General features: G+C 44.9%; 1 protein-coding gene across 10 annotated transcripts in view; it reads right to left on the bottom strand.

Annotated features, from left to right (window-relative positions):
- Inpp4a (inositol polyphosphate-4-phosphatase type I A) overlaps nt 1-18658 on the bottom strand; it is a 114210-nt gene that overhangs the window by 35060 nt on the left and 60492 nt on the right. For all 10 annotated transcript variants that reach the window (XM_031367218.1, XM_031367217.1, XM_031367226.1 and 7 more), the window contains 10 exons: nt 16952-17013; nt 16007-16216; nt 15511-15555; nt 6868-6986; nt 4829-4945; nt 4490-4569; nt 4124-4235; nt 3220-3310; nt 2632-2779; nt 1612-1742 (listed from right to left, as the gene is read on the bottom strand). In XM_031367218.1, the coding sequence (XP_031223078.1) occupies nt 1612-1742; nt 2632-2779; nt 3220-3310; nt 4124-4235; nt 4490-4569; nt 4829-4945; nt 6868-6986; nt 15511-15555; nt 16007-16112 (949 nt within the window). In that variant the 5' untranslated portion in view covers nt 16113-16216; nt 16952-17013. The remainder of the gene's footprint in view (nt 1-1611; nt 1743-2631; nt 2780-3219; nt 3311-4123; nt 4236-4489; nt 4570-4828; nt 4946-6867; nt 6987-15510; nt 15556-16006; nt 16217-16951; nt 17014-18658) is intronic.

The following is an 18658-nucleotide window of genomic DNA, read 5'->3' as shown; positions in this document are numbered from 1 at the left end:
AATGAAGAGAAGAGAAGGCCTGCACCTCACCTTGGATCAGCCTCCATGGCACTGCCTGCCCTTTCCAATCCATTTCAGTAAGGTTCCCTCACACATGCTTGGGCCTAGAGAGGTCAGACGATATAACCAGCAGCCACAACCTCATTTCTAGAATCAGAATCCAGAGCTCAATGAGGTAAAAGTAACAACAGGAGAGAGACCAGTAAGAAATGAGGCACCAGTGGCTTTCGGGCAGACAACCACTGTGTTCTGCCTACAGGAGTTTGGAAGCCACACTGTCACTCTCAGACCTGCAGTTTGCCTGTCTTAGCCACTGCAAGAAATATAGCCAAGGCCTGTGTTCAGCTGAGAGTCTCAGAATAGCTGGATGCTTCTGACATTTGAAAAGCTCCAGCCTAGAAACCTCAGGTTTGCAAGGGTTCTGCACTTTCTTGGGAGCATTTATCCAGCATGGGCTGGTGCCTACACCCCTCAGGCAAATGCTACCATCTTCCTAAGCAATACACTTGGACTTGCTCAAGCTTGGACCAGTCCCACATACTAGCATCTTGCTAAGCTTATGAACAAGTTCCTATATTGTCTGTGAAAATCACAGTAAGGGTTCATGATTTCCCTCAAACTGACAAAGCAGTATATAGAAGGAAAGAAACCAAAGGTAAAGACTACTTTGAAAGAAAGGAGTGGGGCTGGAGACATGGCTCGGTGGTTAAGAACATTAGTTGTTATTCCAGAGGTCCTAAGTTCAATTCCCAGCATCTAAGTGGTGACTCAGAACCATCTGTAATGGAATCTGATGCCCTCTTCTACCACACAGACATACAGAAAGACAAAGCACTCATATACATAAATAAAGCAAAAAAGAAAAACAAAACAAACAAACAAGCAAAAAACAAAAAGAAAGGAGGGAAGGAGAGAAGGGAAGGAAGAAATGTAATTTAATCTCCAAAATAAATCTTTACAAAATAAGCTTTAAGAAAAAAAAAAGTAATTTCAAAGACTAAAACAATTAAACAACAACAAAAAATTATCCCATTTGGAATAGAAAGAAAACAGGTTAAAAAGAAATTACACAGTTTGAAAAATCAAATATCATCTTTAAGAAGGGTGTTCTCCTAGCATGCACTAAGCCCTGGGCTTGACCCCCCAGATTCCACCCTGGTAAAAAGGAAAAAGAAGTAAGAAGAAAAAAGTTGAGGTATCTAAATCTTACTTTCTCTTGAGTTTAAAATAGCAAGCTGCACTCTGACAAGTTACACATTCATTAAAAATGACATTGAATATTAAAACTAGGAAACTGCTTTGCTTCAGGCAAACAGTCCATATGTTTTGGTTTTCAGCGGTGTGAGGCAAAGATGAAGAACCCATACAGCCAAGGTAACTGGAGACTGCTTCACCTCAACCTCCCATCACAGGGGTTGTTTTAGAAGATAACACCAGAGAAAGATGTCTTGCAATTCACCATTTATCATTTCAATTACAATCCGAAAACCCCAGAGTTGAAAGAATTCACACCTACATGAGAATCTATTTTTAAAACCCCACTCAAGACAATCAGAGAGTCTGAGCATCCCAGACCTATGCAGGAACCTGGGAAGACAAGGCCACACCCACCTTTGTACTGATGGAGGTCGGTAAGATTCTCCTGGTAGGTGAGGATAATAGTTTGATACTGGGTGACAATCTGGCGCCGGAGGCTCTCCCAGCAAGGGGACAGCTCCCCCAACTCTTCCAACTCACATACTCTGCAAACAAAACACACACATCAGACCTCAGGGCTGGCTCACCTCCCTGCAGTTGGGACCAAGCCAGCAGCATCCTCACAGGATGATGGCAGACATCACTGAGCATGGGAAGCACATGGAGAAACTATAGGGGCCTCGGTAAATGCCAGCAGTGAATGTGGGGAGGAGAGAAGCAGCTGAGGAGGAGCTCTGTCTGGTGACCTTGAAAACATCACTCAAGCACTGGTCTGGTTCTCTATAGGAGGATGCATTACTCCAGAACAGATGAACAGGAGATGTGAGAAACCACTCATCTCCCCACCCTCTTTCCAACAACTCTCTTTCCATGTCAAGAACACAGCGACAGTCTCACACTTCTGGGAGAACCCCATCTCCCATCTCAGCATCCTTGCGCCTACACTGGGTGATAGCCCTGCACCTACGGTTGCTGCCAACATCTTAACTGGCTTTAAAGCACCGCCCAGTAAAGGGGTTCTTTGAAGTAGTATCGAACATGATGTTAATCACTAATGCTGATTTAGAAAAAGCTGTGGAGGTCACAGACTGAGACAGACAGGAAATAGTCTCACCCTTACTTAGAACTGAGAAAATATGCCTTGGGATGAAAGCTTGGCTCTGAGGGAGGGGAGGACCCTGCAGGGTTCAAAACAGGATAAACGAGAAGGAAAAGAGAGAGAAAGAAGGGAAGATGGACTGATATTAGCCAAACCTCTGAGGCTTCAAGCCAAGCCCTGTGAAATTCTTGCCCACCAAACTGTGAGACAGAGGAACAAACTGAGGCTTCAGACAGCTGGGGCCATGGGGGCAGCAAAGGGAGAGCCTGGGTCTGCACTCAGCCTGTCATTGGCACGTGCTCCTGGGTGGTGAGTGTCTATCCACTTGGCCTCACCTGGCTGCATCTTCTTCCAGCAGTAGCTTCACAAACTGCCGAGGCACGTGCAGGGAGAGGACACTCTCTGCCATCTGCTCCAGGATCCGTAGGTGGTTGCCATCAGTGGTTGGGAAGCGGTACATGCGGCAGATAGCACCACCAAACACTGAGGTGAGAATGCAAGAAGACAGGCTGTGGGTGAAACGGCTGCAGGCCACCAGCAATGCTCCTCCTTGGGCCTGCAGTGACTCTATGGCCCTGTTTTCCCAAGAGAACTAATAAGCAAGCAAACAGCAACAACAAAACTCAAAACTCAAACCCACATAAAGCAAGCCCCTGCAAGCAGTACCTGACACTCCTTGCTGTCAGAGGATGGCAGTAACTCTGGACAGCAAGGAGCAGAGGCAGGAGCACTGTCAGTCACTAAAGCCAGTGTCAGATAAGAGTGAAATGGAGCCCCTTCCTCAAGGGATTTCTGGCTCTGCACACTGAAGAAAATGCCATATTGGTGAACAACAGCAGATGGGTGCCAATTGGGGTATGTGTGTGCCAATCAAAGTGGGCGGGAATAAAAGGTGGCCAGTCATGTGAAAGAAAGCTGCTTACCCGCTTTCAGTAAGCTGTCTTTTCGCAAAGATGCATATTTAGATCGTATTCCCAAGGCCTCGGTCAAGCTCTCATCAACTGGCAGAACCATCTGATAAGAATTACAGAAAGGGACAAGAACACTGGGTGTGGAAACTCCACCGAGGCTGCAGACATGGGCTCGTGCATCACACACGCCCAGGCAGCTGAACTCGCCAGGCTGGTCTACAGTGCACAGCTGCCCAGTACACACATCGATGTCCTTCCTCATACTGCACAGACAGGTCTCTTTTCATCAAGTGTCTGTCTTTTGAGTCACTGCACCTTGGGTGTCAGGGTTGTGGTACACAAAATGAAATAGAAGGGCAGAGGCCACCAAGACCATCCTCAGTGCAAGTGCTCTGAGCATACTTTGGGCAAATGAGGTATCATTTTACAATGCTTCTTCAACAGCACTGGTTCTTAAGTTGGAATTCTCATTTGGTAACTGTCTGGGTGAGAGAATGTGTGGAACATGAGGAGACAGGAGATAGGGAGGGACAGTCCTGAGAGGAGGGAGTGTGAAGGTGACTAGGAGAGTCAGTCACTGGCAGGATGTGATGGAAGGCATAAGTCTCCATTACCTCTTTGCCCACACCTTCCCACTCTGCCCCACATACACTAGCAAAGATACTCTGTTTTCAATCCTGTGCCACAGCAGTGGCTGGTGTGGCTCAGGGAACAGAGACCAGGTTCCAGGTCAGCAATGCTCTGTATGTCAGAGCAGGAGCCCTTCTGCTCCTTTGGCATCATACCCATGAAAGCCCTGAGAGTCCCATGGAAGGCAATGTCAAGCAGCAGCCCCTGCCCTTCACTGATACAGATATGCATGAAGATAATCAATGCTCCTATACTTCTGAGAGAGATGAAAAATATGCCCACTCACCCTTCCATTGACAGTGTCCAGAGACCTGGTTACAGGGGGCTGCTGGTCTGACTTCTCCTCCATCTGCCAGCCAATCACAGTTATGTTGCCGACTCGATCACTCTCTGCAGACCTGCAACAAGCATAGCACCTTGACAAGCACTAGATTGGCTCAGCTGCTTTTCTTTTTAAGGCAAAGCTCAGCCATCCTGGGTCACCAGGGTCCTGGAAGCAGCAAAGAAGGTAGCATCCTGACAGGCCTTCTGACACACTGAGCGGTCCATCTTACCTGCCCTTGGCAGGCACCACTGCCTCCCCTAAATAGTCCCTGGGAGGATAGAGGGGCAAATCTTTAGACCCTTCCAAAGGAATAAAGCCAACACCAACCTCAGTGTCAGATGCAATCTGTGATGCCTGTCCTGGAGCAGATCTTTGACCACAAATGTTCCAGAGCCCAGTAAGTACATCTGGGGGAGACAGGGATATCAGTAGAAGGATGCTTGGCGTGCACGCGTACCACAGCCCAGGGAAGTCGGTGGTTCCGATAACACCTCCAACCCACCACCCTCACCTTGTGAACCTATGACAACTGTCGGAAGAGAATTCCCAGAGACAAGTGTGTCTCCACACAGGTTAATTCATAAGGCAGTAGTGAACTCAATCCTGCTTGAACTGTTACACAACTCTAAGTGAAGGGAGACTGTTCCCTGACTGCAGTTACTTAACTGTTCCCTGAGATCTGTCTTTGACATCATACACAGACAGCTTGATCTGGGTCATCTGATTGATAAGGGAGTCTTGAAAGAAGGCAATGCTGCTTAGAAAGATAGGGTTGTTGGTTCCCTAGAACAGAAAACAAGAGTTGGATTTTATTTTAAGGAATTCTTTTTAACCGTCCTAACATTTTCAGAATGAGGAAATTAACATTTTTACTGTTTGTTCAACACAAACACTAATGGCAGCACCAAACAAGAACCAAAGAACTCTATTCTCCAAAGAGAATCTATCCCAGCAAGATCACTGCTAAGCTGACAGGACAAGCAGGGCCCTGCAGAGGCTGTGCAGAGGATGCGCTCCTAGAGGAGGACCTGTCTGAACCTGAAATGAGTGTACATTCAACATCCATGGCATTCTCATGGTGCAGTTTCTGTGTGCTGTATTTTTTAGACTGTTACTTAGGGGTGTTTCTTTCTGGTTTGTGCAAAGGCAGATGGAAGAGGAAACGGATGGGTTCAGTAATTATCTCTAGACTCCTGTGTTTGGAATAATTAAAACTGACCTTTCAAGAGCTGTCCTCCTTTAGGACCGGGTCTGGTTTCTAGATCACAGGTGCCTGTTTTCTGGCAGCTCTGCCTCAGAGCTCCACCATACTCTTCTCAGCAGCTCTAGGTCTAGTCTCTCCCTGCCTGCTGGGCAGCCCCTCCTAGAGGGCTTATGAGCCTTCCTCCATCTTCCTTCCTCGTGCCCTGGGAATTTGTTAAAGCAGGCTAAAGGTCTGGGATTCGGCTTTGGTGCCCCTTGTCTGGTGAGCGGGCACTGACCCGGATACCACAAACCCTTCCTACAAAGTCTACCTCCAGCATCTCTTCCCACACACCTGTTCTCCCCGCTCCTTCCTTCCACTAAAGTCAGCCTGCATCCCTCCCCCAGACACCTGTCAGAGGCAGACCTTCTTGCAGAAGTCCTGCAAAGCTAGTTACTGTGCTAAATCACAAGCACTCTGCTCAGCCTACAAAATCAGTTTCTTGCACACACTAAGCAGATATAGTTGTTTCTTAAATCCCATGATGCTCTGCTGTCACCTGCATACTATGTTCAGTCCTAGACTGGAAGCACAGGCATTACCTGCAAGACCTGCAGAGCCATGCCCCACCTAGACTTGTGGTCAAGTCCTACCTAGGAAGCCTGTTTAGAGGGATACTGCTCCTGTGTCCTCACCCTGATGCCCTAATGGTCCCCAGGCTTTCTGGTGCAGGAAGTGATCAGGTGTATTTCAGCCCCCTTGCCCTTGGGAAGCTCGAGGGCAAGGACTATGTCCTTGTGGGTTTTGTACCAACAGTCAATGCAGTGCTTAGCCTGCGGCCAGTACTCAACAAGTGTTTCTGCCATAGGCAACCTCACTTAGAAGGGGCTAGCTTCTAAAATGGAAAAGTTGAATTAAAATTATGTATTAATGAGTTCATATATAAAGGCATAGAAATATAAAAATTAAAATGAAGTTCAATTTGGTAATTAATCATATTACAAATAAAACCCTGTGGAATACCATGTCAGAAACTCCTATGATCTGTACCATAATTCATATAATGTGTTCTAAAAAGATATTGTAAACTTCCCTAGGTAAAGCTATGTAAATTATTTTTAAAAGCACACAATACAGAACACAAAAAATGCAAAAATAAAAGTTAATAAAGAATACAGACATGTCCCAACTTAACAGTAAACACGGAAACAGTAAACAGTAAGCACTGGTGATGAACAGAATTTTCTAATCATAGCAGCAACAGGAGTGACAAGGGAGAGCTACATCTCAACTCTTAAAAGTCAATCAATCTTATAGGTTCCTCCTTAACCAATAGTCCATCAAAGCTCAGGCAGGATGTAGCAGATGAAGGGCCACCCCAGGACTGTGACAAAATGGATAAATGAGCTGAAATAGAACCGTAAGTCACAGCTGCCCAAGAACTGAATGGCCCTTCCATTGGGGGCCACAGACAACCGTAAGTAGGAGGGCTACCTGACAGACAGGGACCAGCAGCACCCACCTCGATGATCTCCGTCTGCGCGTGTTTCGTCCAGAATGCCTGCGGAGGGGTGGTGACACTCACAGCCACAAAACTATTTGGTTTTCGATCTAGCGATGGAGTGTGCAGCTCACTGCAAGCTACAAAATCAAAACGGGGCGGGGGGTAGGGAAAGGAATCCTTTTGGAGAAAGTTCTACTTAGCTCATTATTCTACACAAACCCAAAGGAATGCTTAAAATAATACTCCCAGAGACACCATGGTCACACTGTCAGTAAGACAGGGTATTCTAAAAACCTGTCTTCTCATTCTTTTCCCTCCTCTATCACCGATGCTAGGAAGGCCTTCTGATTCAGAGTATGATAACATAGTTACATATAATTAATATAATATAATGTAATATAATATAATACAATGTAATATGATATATGTAGGCACTTATAGATACACATAAAATAAAAAATCTTTAAAAAATAAGAAGGGCACTAAACTTTCCTAAATCTCCAGTTTTTTAAGACAACAAGAGTCCTGGGGTTAGATGGTAGTGATGGCTGTACAGCTATGCAAACGCATGTAATGCCACTGTACACTCTCGACAGTTAAGGTGGCAGCCACCATAATATCTGTATTTCCATCATCACCAAGCATATGGCATCAACTCTAACTCCAAACTGCATCCTCACAGCCACAGGAGGTAAGCGCCATGCAGGAAGCAGGATGAAAGGAAGACAGTGAGAAGGACAGAAAGAAATAGGGGAAACACTGAAAGAATTAGAAAGACAGAAAATACGGAGGAGGTGCTTCACACTGTAGGTTAGAGAAGACCAATGCCTTGGTGTGTTCCAAGTAACATTAATTAAAGTTAATTAATTCCTCATGATTGCTGTCCCCTGAAGTACCCTTTCATAGTCTTAGGCATCTGAACATTTGGTTCCAGGCTGATGACACTGTAGGGAGGTTTAGGAACTGTGGCCTCATTGGAGGAAGCACATCACTGGGGTGGGCTTTGATGTTCAAGGCCTCTCCCTACTGCTAGCTGTTCTTTCTGCTATGTGCTTGAGGTCCAAGGTGTGGGCCCTCAGCTTATGCCACTGCGTCTCCCCATCATCCCAGATGTCTACCCCTCTTCTTCTGTAAACTGCCTTGGTCATGGGGTTTACCACAGCCATAGAAAAGTAACCAACACATTAACCAAAGCCCAACCATGTTTTTTTGGTTCTGATCATACCGTGGCTGCATTCATCCTGTCCTGCCAGCCGTTCCTCCCTATCACACTCGTGCATGTACCACATTAGAGCCACTGTTCACATAGCTGTTGTACAATCCCCTGGCTGCACAGTCTCAATCCTTTCTAGTGGGCATCTCTGTCTGCCTGCTCCTGAGGAGCACTCTGCAGCACTGTTGAGACTGCAAGGCTAGGTAGGGCTGATGCATCCGTTCCATTTGTATGACTTAAAAATACCTGAATGATTGAAAGGTATTTTCTCTAGGTAGTTATTTCCTCTAAGACTTCTAAATATATTGTCTCAGGGTTTCTATTTTTTACTGCTATAAAACTGACAGTCTAATTATTGTTTTGTGTGTGTGTGTGTGTGTGTGTGTGTGTGTGTGTGTGTGTGTGTGTGTAGAGCTTCTGCAATTTCTCCAAGATTGGCTTTCAAAATAGCTCTACTATGATGTACCTAGGAATCTTCAGTTTTGCTTTATTAGATTGGGAGAAATACTCAACTACAAATACAAAACCCTTCTTTGTTTTGTTTTTTAATACAAATAGACTAAACATTCTTACTGTAGGTTTTGTGGTATCATCAGCTTGTTTTTGAAACAGGACCTTACTTGGTAGCCCAGGCTGACTGGAACTGACTTCAGAGACTAAGAAGGCCTTGAACTCACAGAGACTGGCCTGCCTCTCATTCTCAAGTGCTAGGATTAAAGGTGTATCCACCATGCCCAGCTACTGCTATGGTTTTTAATACTGTCCATTTTCTATTGCTTCATCTTTTCATCTTCATTTTGGAAGTTTCATTTTGGCCTTTGCCTAGAATCACCAATTTCTCAATTGTGTCAAATTGGCTTTTCTAAAACCCCACCCATAGATTTTTAGCTTCATTTATTTTGTGTTCCAATTCTATAAAGCTCATTTGGTCTTTATGCTAGCCCTCTACATGTGCTGGCTTCCATGGATATGTCAGAGCTTTGAGAGGCCCTGGTCCTGTCATTACTGCCCTGCTTTTCTTTCAAGTGTTCCTTGTCTGATAAGCTTTTCTGTCAGCTTCTTGTTTGCCTCATGTGTCAGTTCTGCCTCCGCTGGCTGCAGTATTGTAAGAAAGCACTACTGAACTAATTCCAAATCTTTGAGGAACCACCAGATTGATTTCCAAAGTGTTGTACCAACTTGCAATCCCACCAGCAATGGATAAGTGTTCCTCTTTCTCCACATCCTCACCAGCATCTGCTGTAGCCTGAGGTTTTGATCTTAGCCATTCTGACTGGTGTAAGGTGGACTCTCAGGGTCATTAGATTTGCATTTCCCTGATGACTAAGGATGTTGAACATTTCTTTAGGTACTGCTGGGCCATTCAATATTCCTCAGTTGAAAATTCTCTGTACCCCATTTTTAATAGGGTTATTTGGTTTTTTGGAAGTTAACTTCTTGAGTTCTTTATATATTTTGGATATTAGCCCTTTATCAGATCTGGAGAAGATTTTTCTCCCAATCTGTGAGTTGACAATTTGTTCTACTGACTGTGTCTTTTGCTTTACAGAAGCTTTTCAGTTTCATGAGGTCCCATTTATTAATTGTTGATCTTAGAGTGTGAGCCATGGCATTCTGTTTAGGAAATTTCCCCCTGTGCCAATGAGTTCAAAGCTCTTCCCCATTTTCTCTTCTATTTGATTCAGTGTATCTGGTTTTATATTGAGGTCCTTGATCCATTTGGACTTGTGCTTTGTGCAAGGAGATAAATATGGATCTATTTTCAATTTTCTACATACAGACAGCCAGTTAGACAAACACCATCTATTGAAGATGCTTTCTTTTTTTCTACTGTATATTTTTGGCTTCTTTGTCTAAGATCAAGTGTCCATAAGTGTGTGAGCTTATTTCTGGGTCTTCAATTCTATTCCAAAGGTCAACCTGTCTGTCTCTGTACCAATACCATGTGGTTTGTCAAAAAATTGGAAGTAGTTCTACCTGAAGGACTCAGATATACCAACTAAGCATACACCCCAAAGATGCTCTAACATATAACAAGGACATGTGCTCCATTATATTCATATAACAGCCTTATTTATAATAGCCAGAAGTTGGAAACAACCCAAATGTCCTTCAATAGAAAGATGGATACAGAAAATGTGGTATATTTACACAGTTAAATACTACTCAACTATTAAAAATGATGACTTCATGAATTTGCAGGCAAATGGATGGAATTAGAAAATATCATCCTGAGTGAGGTAACCCATTGCCAAAAGGGCATGCATAGCATGCATTCACGGATAAGTGAATATTAGACCAAAATCTCAGAATACCCACGCTACAACTCATAGACCATGTGAAGCTTAATAAGAAGGAAGGCCAAAGTGTGGATTCAATCCCACTTAAAGGGGTGTACTGGCTAGTTTTGTGTGTCAGCTTGACACAGGCTGGAGTTATCACAGAGAAGGGAGCTTCACTTGGGTAAGTGCCTCCATGAGATCCAGCTGTGGGGCATTTTCTCAATTAGTGATCAAGGGTGGGAGGGCCCATTGTGGGTGGTGCCATCCCTGGGCTGAAAGTCTTGGGTTCTATAAGAAAGCAAGCTGAGCAAGCCAGGGAAAACAAGCCAGTAAGGAACATCCCTCCATGGCCTCTGCATCAACTCCTGCTTCCTGACCTGCCTGAGTTCCAGTCCTGACTTCCTCTGGTGATCAACAGCAAGGTGGAAGTAAGCTGAATAAACCTTTTCCTCCCCAACTTGCTTCTTGGTCATGATGTTTGTGCAGGAATAGAAACCCTGACTAAGACAAGGGGGAACAAAATAATCATAGGAGAGAGATGAAGGGAGGGTCCTGGGTGGAAAAGGGAAGGAGGAGGGAAAAAAGGGGGACAGGTTCAAGTATGGGAAGAGACAGGAAAGAAGTCCAGAGAGCCAGAAGAATAAATAGAAATATGTAGCAATAGGGGGAGGGTAACTGGGGGGAGTCACTAGAAAGTCCCAGAAGCCAGGGATGTGAGAAGCTCCCAGGAACTAATGGGAATGACTTTAGCTGAAATACCCAAGAGCGGAGAGACAGAACCTGAAGAGACCACCTCCAGTAGATAGGCATGGCCCCTAGTTGAGGGATGGGGCACTCACTCATCTCAAAATTTTTAATCCAGAATTGTTCTTGTCCAAAGGAAATGCAGGGACAGAAAATGGAGCAGATACTGAAGGAAAGGCCATTCAGAGACTGCTCTACCTAGGGATCCATCCCATCTCCAGATACCAAACCCAGACACTATTGCTGATGTCAAGAAGTACTTGCTGACAGGAGCCTAGTATGGCTGTCCCCTGAGAGGCTCTGCCAGAGCCTGACCAATACAGATGTGGATGCTCACAGTCAACCATTGGACTGAGCCTAGGAACCCCAATGGAGGAGCTAAATAAAGGACTGAAGGAGCTGAAGGGGTTTGCAACCCCATAGGAAGAACAACAATACCAACTAACCAGACCCCTCAGATCTCCCAGGGACTAAACTTCCAACTAAAGAGCATTCATGGGCCCAGTCCATGGCTCCCACTACATATGTAGCAGAGGATGGCCTTATATGGCATCAATGGGAGGGGAGGCCCTTTGTCCTGTGGAAGATTTTTGCCCCAGAAGGGGCATGCTAGGGCGATGAGGTGGGAGTAGGTAGGTAGGTGGGGGAGAACCCTCATAGAAGCAAAGGGGAGGGGGATAAAATGGGGGTGGTTGTGGAGGGGAGATTGGCAAGGGGGACATTTGACATGTAAATAAAATAATCAGAAAGAAAGAAAGAATGGAAGAAAGAAAGAAAGAAGGAAAGAGAAGGAGTGAAAGAAAGAGAGAAAGAAAAAGGAAGGAAGAAAGGAAGGAAGGAAGGAAAGAAGGAAGGAAGGAAGAAAGGAAGGAAAGAAGGATGGAAGAACGCATGCACACACTGTTGTTTTAGTCTGCCACAGTTGTCCTGGTAAGGACGATCTATGTGATTGTCTACTGAGATACAAGCCCTAGCCCCAGCCTGATTGCTTCTGATTGATATTCTCAGGGAAAAAGAAAAGAAAAGAGAAAAAGAAAAGAAAAGAAAAAAAGAAAAACAACAACAACAAGAAGAAACCTTGTTTCTACTGAGTAAACTCTGGCTTTGGCAAATAAGGAGGAGAAGAAGGAATAAAGAAGAAGAAAGAAAGAAAGAACAAAGAAGAAGAAGAAAGAAATAGAAGTTAATCCCAATGTGTGTGTGTGTGCATGTGTGTGTTTGTGAGCTCACAAGTACACACACACACACTTTTCGCTTCAGAAAATGGTCAAGTAATAATAGCTACCTTAAAAATGTGGCTATGTAAAGTCTCTGGTTTTACTGACTATATAATTTTAGGTAGACTACCTTTTTAAGAATTTGCAGTGCTGTTTTTCATCTAGAAGCATGTAAGATTTTTCTCTATTCTTGGGAATTTTTAAGTTTCAGGAGACACCCACATGTGGTCACACTGGGTCTTCAATTAGCCCTCAGAAGACGCTGGGCCTGCTGTTTCTCTTTCTGTCTCTCTCATCTCTCATCTGTCAGCCACTGAGGGTTAGAAAGCCAGATGGTTGTATCTCTCACTCAAAAACCTGTTTCCTGACACTTCTTGAGCTGGGGTCATTCCTTCATTATTTATGAACTCAGTTGTCAACAGAGGATCTTTGGCTTTTCAGTGTTTCTATGAAGATAATTCACTACCCCAAGGTCCTCATAGAGCTTACAACCATTACAGTCTACTTCCTTAACAGCCACATTAAAACAAACAAACAAACTCTACCCACAAGCAACCATTTATCATTCCTCTTCTCCAACCCTCAGGAACCATGAATCTCTTCCTGTGTAGACTCGTCTCCTCTGGACATTTTATATAATAGGATTGTGCAGTGTGCCCTTCTGTGACCTGCTTTTTCTACTTGGCAGATTCTCAAGCCTCACTAATGCTACAACGAGCATCAGTACTTTGCTCCTTTATATCAATGAGTAACTTCTGAATGAGTTGAGGCACTGCCCATCAACTGGTGGGTATTTGATTGCCTCTACTTCTTGGTTACTATAAACAATGTGGAAAACACTGGTGAACTCATTTGGGTTGAATATTACGTCCTCATCTTTCAAAGATGTTTTAAAGATGTTTTGGCTGACTATGTAATCCTAGCTTAGCTGCCTTTAAAGGATTTTCAATGTTACCCTACTACTTTCAAACTCCCTCCTTCTTCCCTCTTCTTCTTCATCCTCTTCCTCTTCCTCCTCCTCTTGCTCCTCTTCTTCCCTCTCCCTATCCTCTGGCATTTTAAAACTAGGTCTAAATGTAAAGCTCACAGTTTGTTGCTGCTTTTTACATTTTGTTCTCAACTTTCAACAGTTTCGATAGGACGGCTCCAGGTGTGGCTCTCTTTGGAGTTTATGTCAGCTCTGACTGAAAAGGACCTTTAGCAAGTTTTATCATGATAGAATTGCAGAACATAGGGAATAAAATGAAGATCTTAGAATTATCCAGATGGGGTTGGTTGGAGAGACAGCTCAGCAGTTAGAGAGTTCAACTGCTTTAACATGGCTCATAAAATTCAGATCTGAGCACACACACATACACATACACACACACACAGAGAGAGAGAGAGAGAGAGAGAGAGAGAGAGAGAAACAGAGACAGAGAGAGACAGAGACAGAAAAACAGAGAGAGGGGATGAGATTGATTGGGGATATATGGATATCCAATTTAACTTGCCTACCAAGTGGCCAGCAGGTATCCCGGAGCCACACATAACAGAGGCAGCTCCTAAACCACTGGCAACAGCAGTAACAAGAATAGGAACAGAAAACCATGGAGAAGGGAGAATGTGATTTTCAAAGTCACTACATCAGATTGTTCAAATGTCTTATTTTTAACCACAATTTATAAAACATGAAAAAAAAAAAAAAAGACCACACAGGAGAAAATCCTGGTCACACATAGATGAATTTAAAACCTAAAAAGTCAACAGTGCCTGTCCCTGAGGGGACACTGATATCTGACTTACTAAGAAACTAGGTAAAGTACGAGGAAAATGTCATTTTAAATAGAAATTATCAGTGAAGGAACTGAAATCATAAACCCAGCAATTTGGAGAATATTCAAAAGTAAAATAACGGAACTGAAAAAAATCATTGAGAGGAGCTTAGCTCGGGGCAAACAAAGAAAGAGTTGGCATACTTGGGAGATGTCAGCTAAGATTATTTAGTCTGAAGAATGGAAAGAAAAAAGAGAGGAAGGAAGGGAGGGAAGGAAGGAGGGAGGGAGGGAGGAAGAAAAGAGGAAAGTAGTTTCTGAGAATTCCGGGAGGTCATCAAGGTTTAATCAGAGTTCTGGAAGGAGAGGTGAAGCGCTTGAGAAAAATGGCAGACAGGCACTTGCCAGATGTGGTGCAAAGCACAATGCCTTGAGAAGTATTTTTAAACTAGACTCACATTTTTCAGGGCTACAGGATTTCTTGTATTATTTTTAAACTTCCTCTTTGTGCTCATTTTTCCATTTTCTCTTTTAAATGATGGCACCCTGAACTGTCCAGCTCTCTCCTGTTTCCTATGTTGCTTGCCAAGACAATTTCTTGGATATATTCCAGGCTTTACTGAATTTGTAAATTTCATCTGTTAGGTTTTAAACTTCAAGATGTCCTCTGTTCTTCAGCTGCTCCTTACAAGCAGTGCTGTTGGGGACACACTCAGGAACACCCTCCCTTCTCAGAGGTGTAAGTCACAATTTCTTCGGTACCATCTTCCACTCCTGCAACACCTGTTTCATCCATGTTCCCCTGCTTCATTGGTGTAGGTATGCTGGGTGGCCTTCCAGTCTTTCACTTCTTTGGTTTTATGCTAAGTCACTTCTGAGATATAAATTTCTTACAGCACATGCCCATTTTACAGCTCAATGGATTTCACAAGTTCCTACATCAATATAGCCACTCCCAGTGCTGGCTGAGATGGGAACACTTCCCCCACCATCCCTAGAGGTAAAGGGAACCTGAGCCCTAACTCTGGCTTCTTCCCTCCTTTGCCCTCATCCTCCTTCTGCCAGGTATGCGCCCCCCACCCAGTGACACTGCCCCTCCCTCCAAAGAGACAAGTAATTTTGTAGCAGATGTGAAAATGTGGCCAGCTACCCAGTGCCTGCACAGAGCTCATTTAGCCTGCTCCATGTGCATACACCACACAGCCTTCCAAATACTCCATTCTTAACATGGACATTTGTCTCCATAAAAAGATTGGCACCCATGTGTTGACTACAACTTTATTCATAACAGTCCCCCTGAACACAGCTCTAGTCTCCATCCCAGGCAGCTCAGTCACTCTGGTTATGAGAAACAGCCTATGAGCTGCTGCATCTCCCCAGAAGCAGCAGTGGCAGTGACAGCAGGTTCTTAGAGACAGACTAGCAATAACAATCAAGAGAGGAGAACTTACCTAAGCTGAATTCTAAAATGGGCTCATCCGGGTCTTGGATATTTCCTGGTAGAAGAGAAATGACAGAAAAAGTCACCCAAAATAAATCTTCCACAGAATTTAGACGGTATTTGCTTTATACAAAAATAGAAACAAGAAACACTAGTTCCTACAGGCCACCCAAAAATATTATAGTAGATGGTTTATAAACTTTGAAACAATTTAGATATTCTGGAAAACAAAAAACAAACAAACAAAAAGAACCTCAGAACTCTTTCCATTCTGCCTACTAGAAGGCAGCCCAGGGCACCCACCAGAGCTGGAAAAAACCATGATCTTCAGTTTCACCAGACCAGCTCCCAGTTTTAGGAGCACTAGCTAGCCTGAGCCCTAATTCAGGATACCCTCTCTCAGAGGCTTGGTTGCCCTCCCCTGGCCCTTCCAACACTGTTACAGCACGGAGCCTGCATGGGTCATGCTCATGACCAGATGACTAGTGTAGGCGTGGGAGGCTCACCTGCCAAAGAGAGGCCCACCATGTCGGCTGCCACATCAATGGTGGACGCCCGCTGCATCGCACGGGCCCTGGCACCATGGCGAGGGCTGTGCTCTCTTGCTGTCATGATGTCATTGGTGAGAGTATGCTTCTTGTTCCTGGGTCACACCTCACCTGATTTCCCAAAGCAGAGCTGTCTCCAGGCCCTGGGTTCCTACGATGGCAGTAGCCCTGAGACATGGGAGCAAAAAGCTGTAAGAGTCTAGAGATGATTATGGAGCAACTGTGCCTATGGGAAGAGAGAGCAGGTCCTGACCCTGCTCTCTTCACCCTGGCAAGATGTTGAGAGCAGTGTCTTGTGACAGGGTGGAAATGAGCTAGGATGTCTGACACCTCCTCCTATCTTCACCCTCCCCGCCCTCTGCATGGTGTACCTGAGGATGCTCTTCTACCAAATCAGGCCGCATTACAGACGGCCTAACTGTAGTTGTAATGTGTTTACAAGTTCCTTACTGCTCTCTAGCACTCTTCTACTGGCAAGTCTCACAGAATCTTCAGTCTTCCATCAACTCCCACAGCACAGCCTCTGCTGTAAGGACAGAGACTAAGTGAAGATCTCTGCTGTCCAGAACAAGGGACAAAGCCTGAAGCCTCAGCCTGACTTTCCCTCTCTTCAGCTACCAAGCTCTGCTGTGTCTTGCTCTCCAGCCTTCTTCACAGTGTCAAATGAGAGTCTATCCTTAGCCACCGGGGAGCTAGGGATGGAAGAGGCTTCGACAGAATGCCCTGTAGCCGAGTTTGAATGGGGCTGGCCCTGCGCACCCGTCACAAATCAGGGCAGCCTACAGAGCCATCAGCCTTGCAAAGAGAACCCTCTCAAAAGTGTCCATAGATCCAAACACACCATCTCCTGCCCACACCTGAAGTCCCAGGCTAATGCTCAAGTCAGTTTGACAAGTGACTTACCATACATGTTTGCTTTTGGACCACGTGGCATTGCATTACAGAGGGACATCCAGATCCATTATCTAGAAACAGAAAAGCACAACTTGATGAGCTCACCAAATATCAAGTTCCCCAGAGCATGACATCCAGTTACTTCCCTCTAACTTCTCACTCAAAAGAATGAGAAAGGAAAATGCACATTCCCTTCCCCATCAAGGGTTATCTGTCAGGGAGCACGGGCCTGCCTGGAAGATCCAAGAGAGGAGTGTGGTTTGGAGGAAATCAGGAGAGCTGGGTCCTGGCTTGCCACTCACACAGCACAGACCCCAGGAGGGGCTGCAGGGCAGCTCTGAGGCTCTGCTCTCTGCTGTCTAAGAGGCTAGCTGCACTGTCTCACAGAAGCACAGTGAGATACAAGCACGTTAGTGGGAGATGGCTCAGTGCACTCCACTGGGCCCCCACTTGCCATCACTGCATGGTGAACAAGTTCCTTCCTGCAAAATGGAACACTCAGGCCAGGGAGCCATGAGCTATTAAGGCAGGTCTCAGGGCCCAGCTCACAAACCTGGTAAGAGTGAGCATGAAAGCACAGTAGGGCAGTGCACTCTGACCTTGACTCATGTCTTTCTGCAGGCTGCACTCCTAACTTTCCCACTGGGGTCAGCCAAAGATCTCTGACCTATGAGCCTCAGCCACCAGGGCTATAGACTGGTGAAGAGCCACTTTGGAAATTGCTAAAAGGAAGAAGTTACTCACTGCTGAAATACAAAGATTTTGCAAGGCAAATATTTAAACTTAGAAAGTACCAGACTACCTCAATGGCTGGTTTTGTCACAAAGAGTCTCAGTTGAATTATCTAGCTCATGTTGGTCTGTGGGCAAGTCTGTGGCAGATGCTCCTGCCGGATAACTGACCCAGCCTACTGTGGGCAGTACCATCTCTCCCACCTCCCACTGGCTGGCCCTGAGCTGATTACATATGAAGACAGCTGCCTGAGAAAGCAGTCACTGAGCTTGGACACATGTTTCTCTCTGCTCTTGCCTGTTGGTGTGATGCAGTTAACAGACTGCCTGAGCTCCTGCTTTGACTATCCCCACCCCAGCCTACAATGTGATGATGACTTTCGAACTGTAAACCAAGAAAGCCCTTTCTTCTCTAAGCTGCTTGTCAGTGTGTGTGTCACAGTGGCAGACACACAACTAGGACAACTCCTGAAATCTCACAGCGACAGATGCAGTGGGGGAGGACCAAGCTCACTAAAATCTAACAATGATAAATGCTGATAGGAGTGGACCAAGCTCACTAAAATTCAACAGTGATAGATGCAGTAGGAGTGGACCAAGCTCACTAAAATCCAACAGTGATAGATGCAGTAGGAGTGGATCAAACTCACTAAAATCCAACAGTGATAGATGCAGTAGGAGTAGACCAAGCTCACTAAAATCCCACGGTGATGCTGGTAGGAGTGGACCAAGCTCACAGGTGATGCAAGCATCAAGGGAAGGAAGTCATGAAACAGGAGTATATGTTTGGTGTTTTATAAACCCATCAAACTCCAGTAAAGTAACACTAACTCCACCTGTTCCACCTACCCATCTGTTCTTCCAAATTATATACTGCTGGCAGACCTAGGCCCTTCTATACTATGGATAACATTTCAGAGTGATACAACAATTTCAGAATACAATTTATTACATCTTATAAACAAAAATATTCTTGCCAATCATT

Source organism: Mastomys coucha, unplaced genomic scaffold (assembly GCF_008632895.1).
Source record: "Mastomys coucha isolate ucsf_1 unplaced genomic scaffold, UCSF_Mcou_1 pScaffold14, whole genome shotgun sequence".
Classification (NCBI taxonomy): Eukaryota; Metazoa; Chordata; class Mammalia; order Rodentia; family Muridae; genus Mastomys; species Mastomys coucha.
Note: the sequence above shows the minus strand (reverse complement) of the source record. Positions and strands in the feature narration are given on the sequence as shown.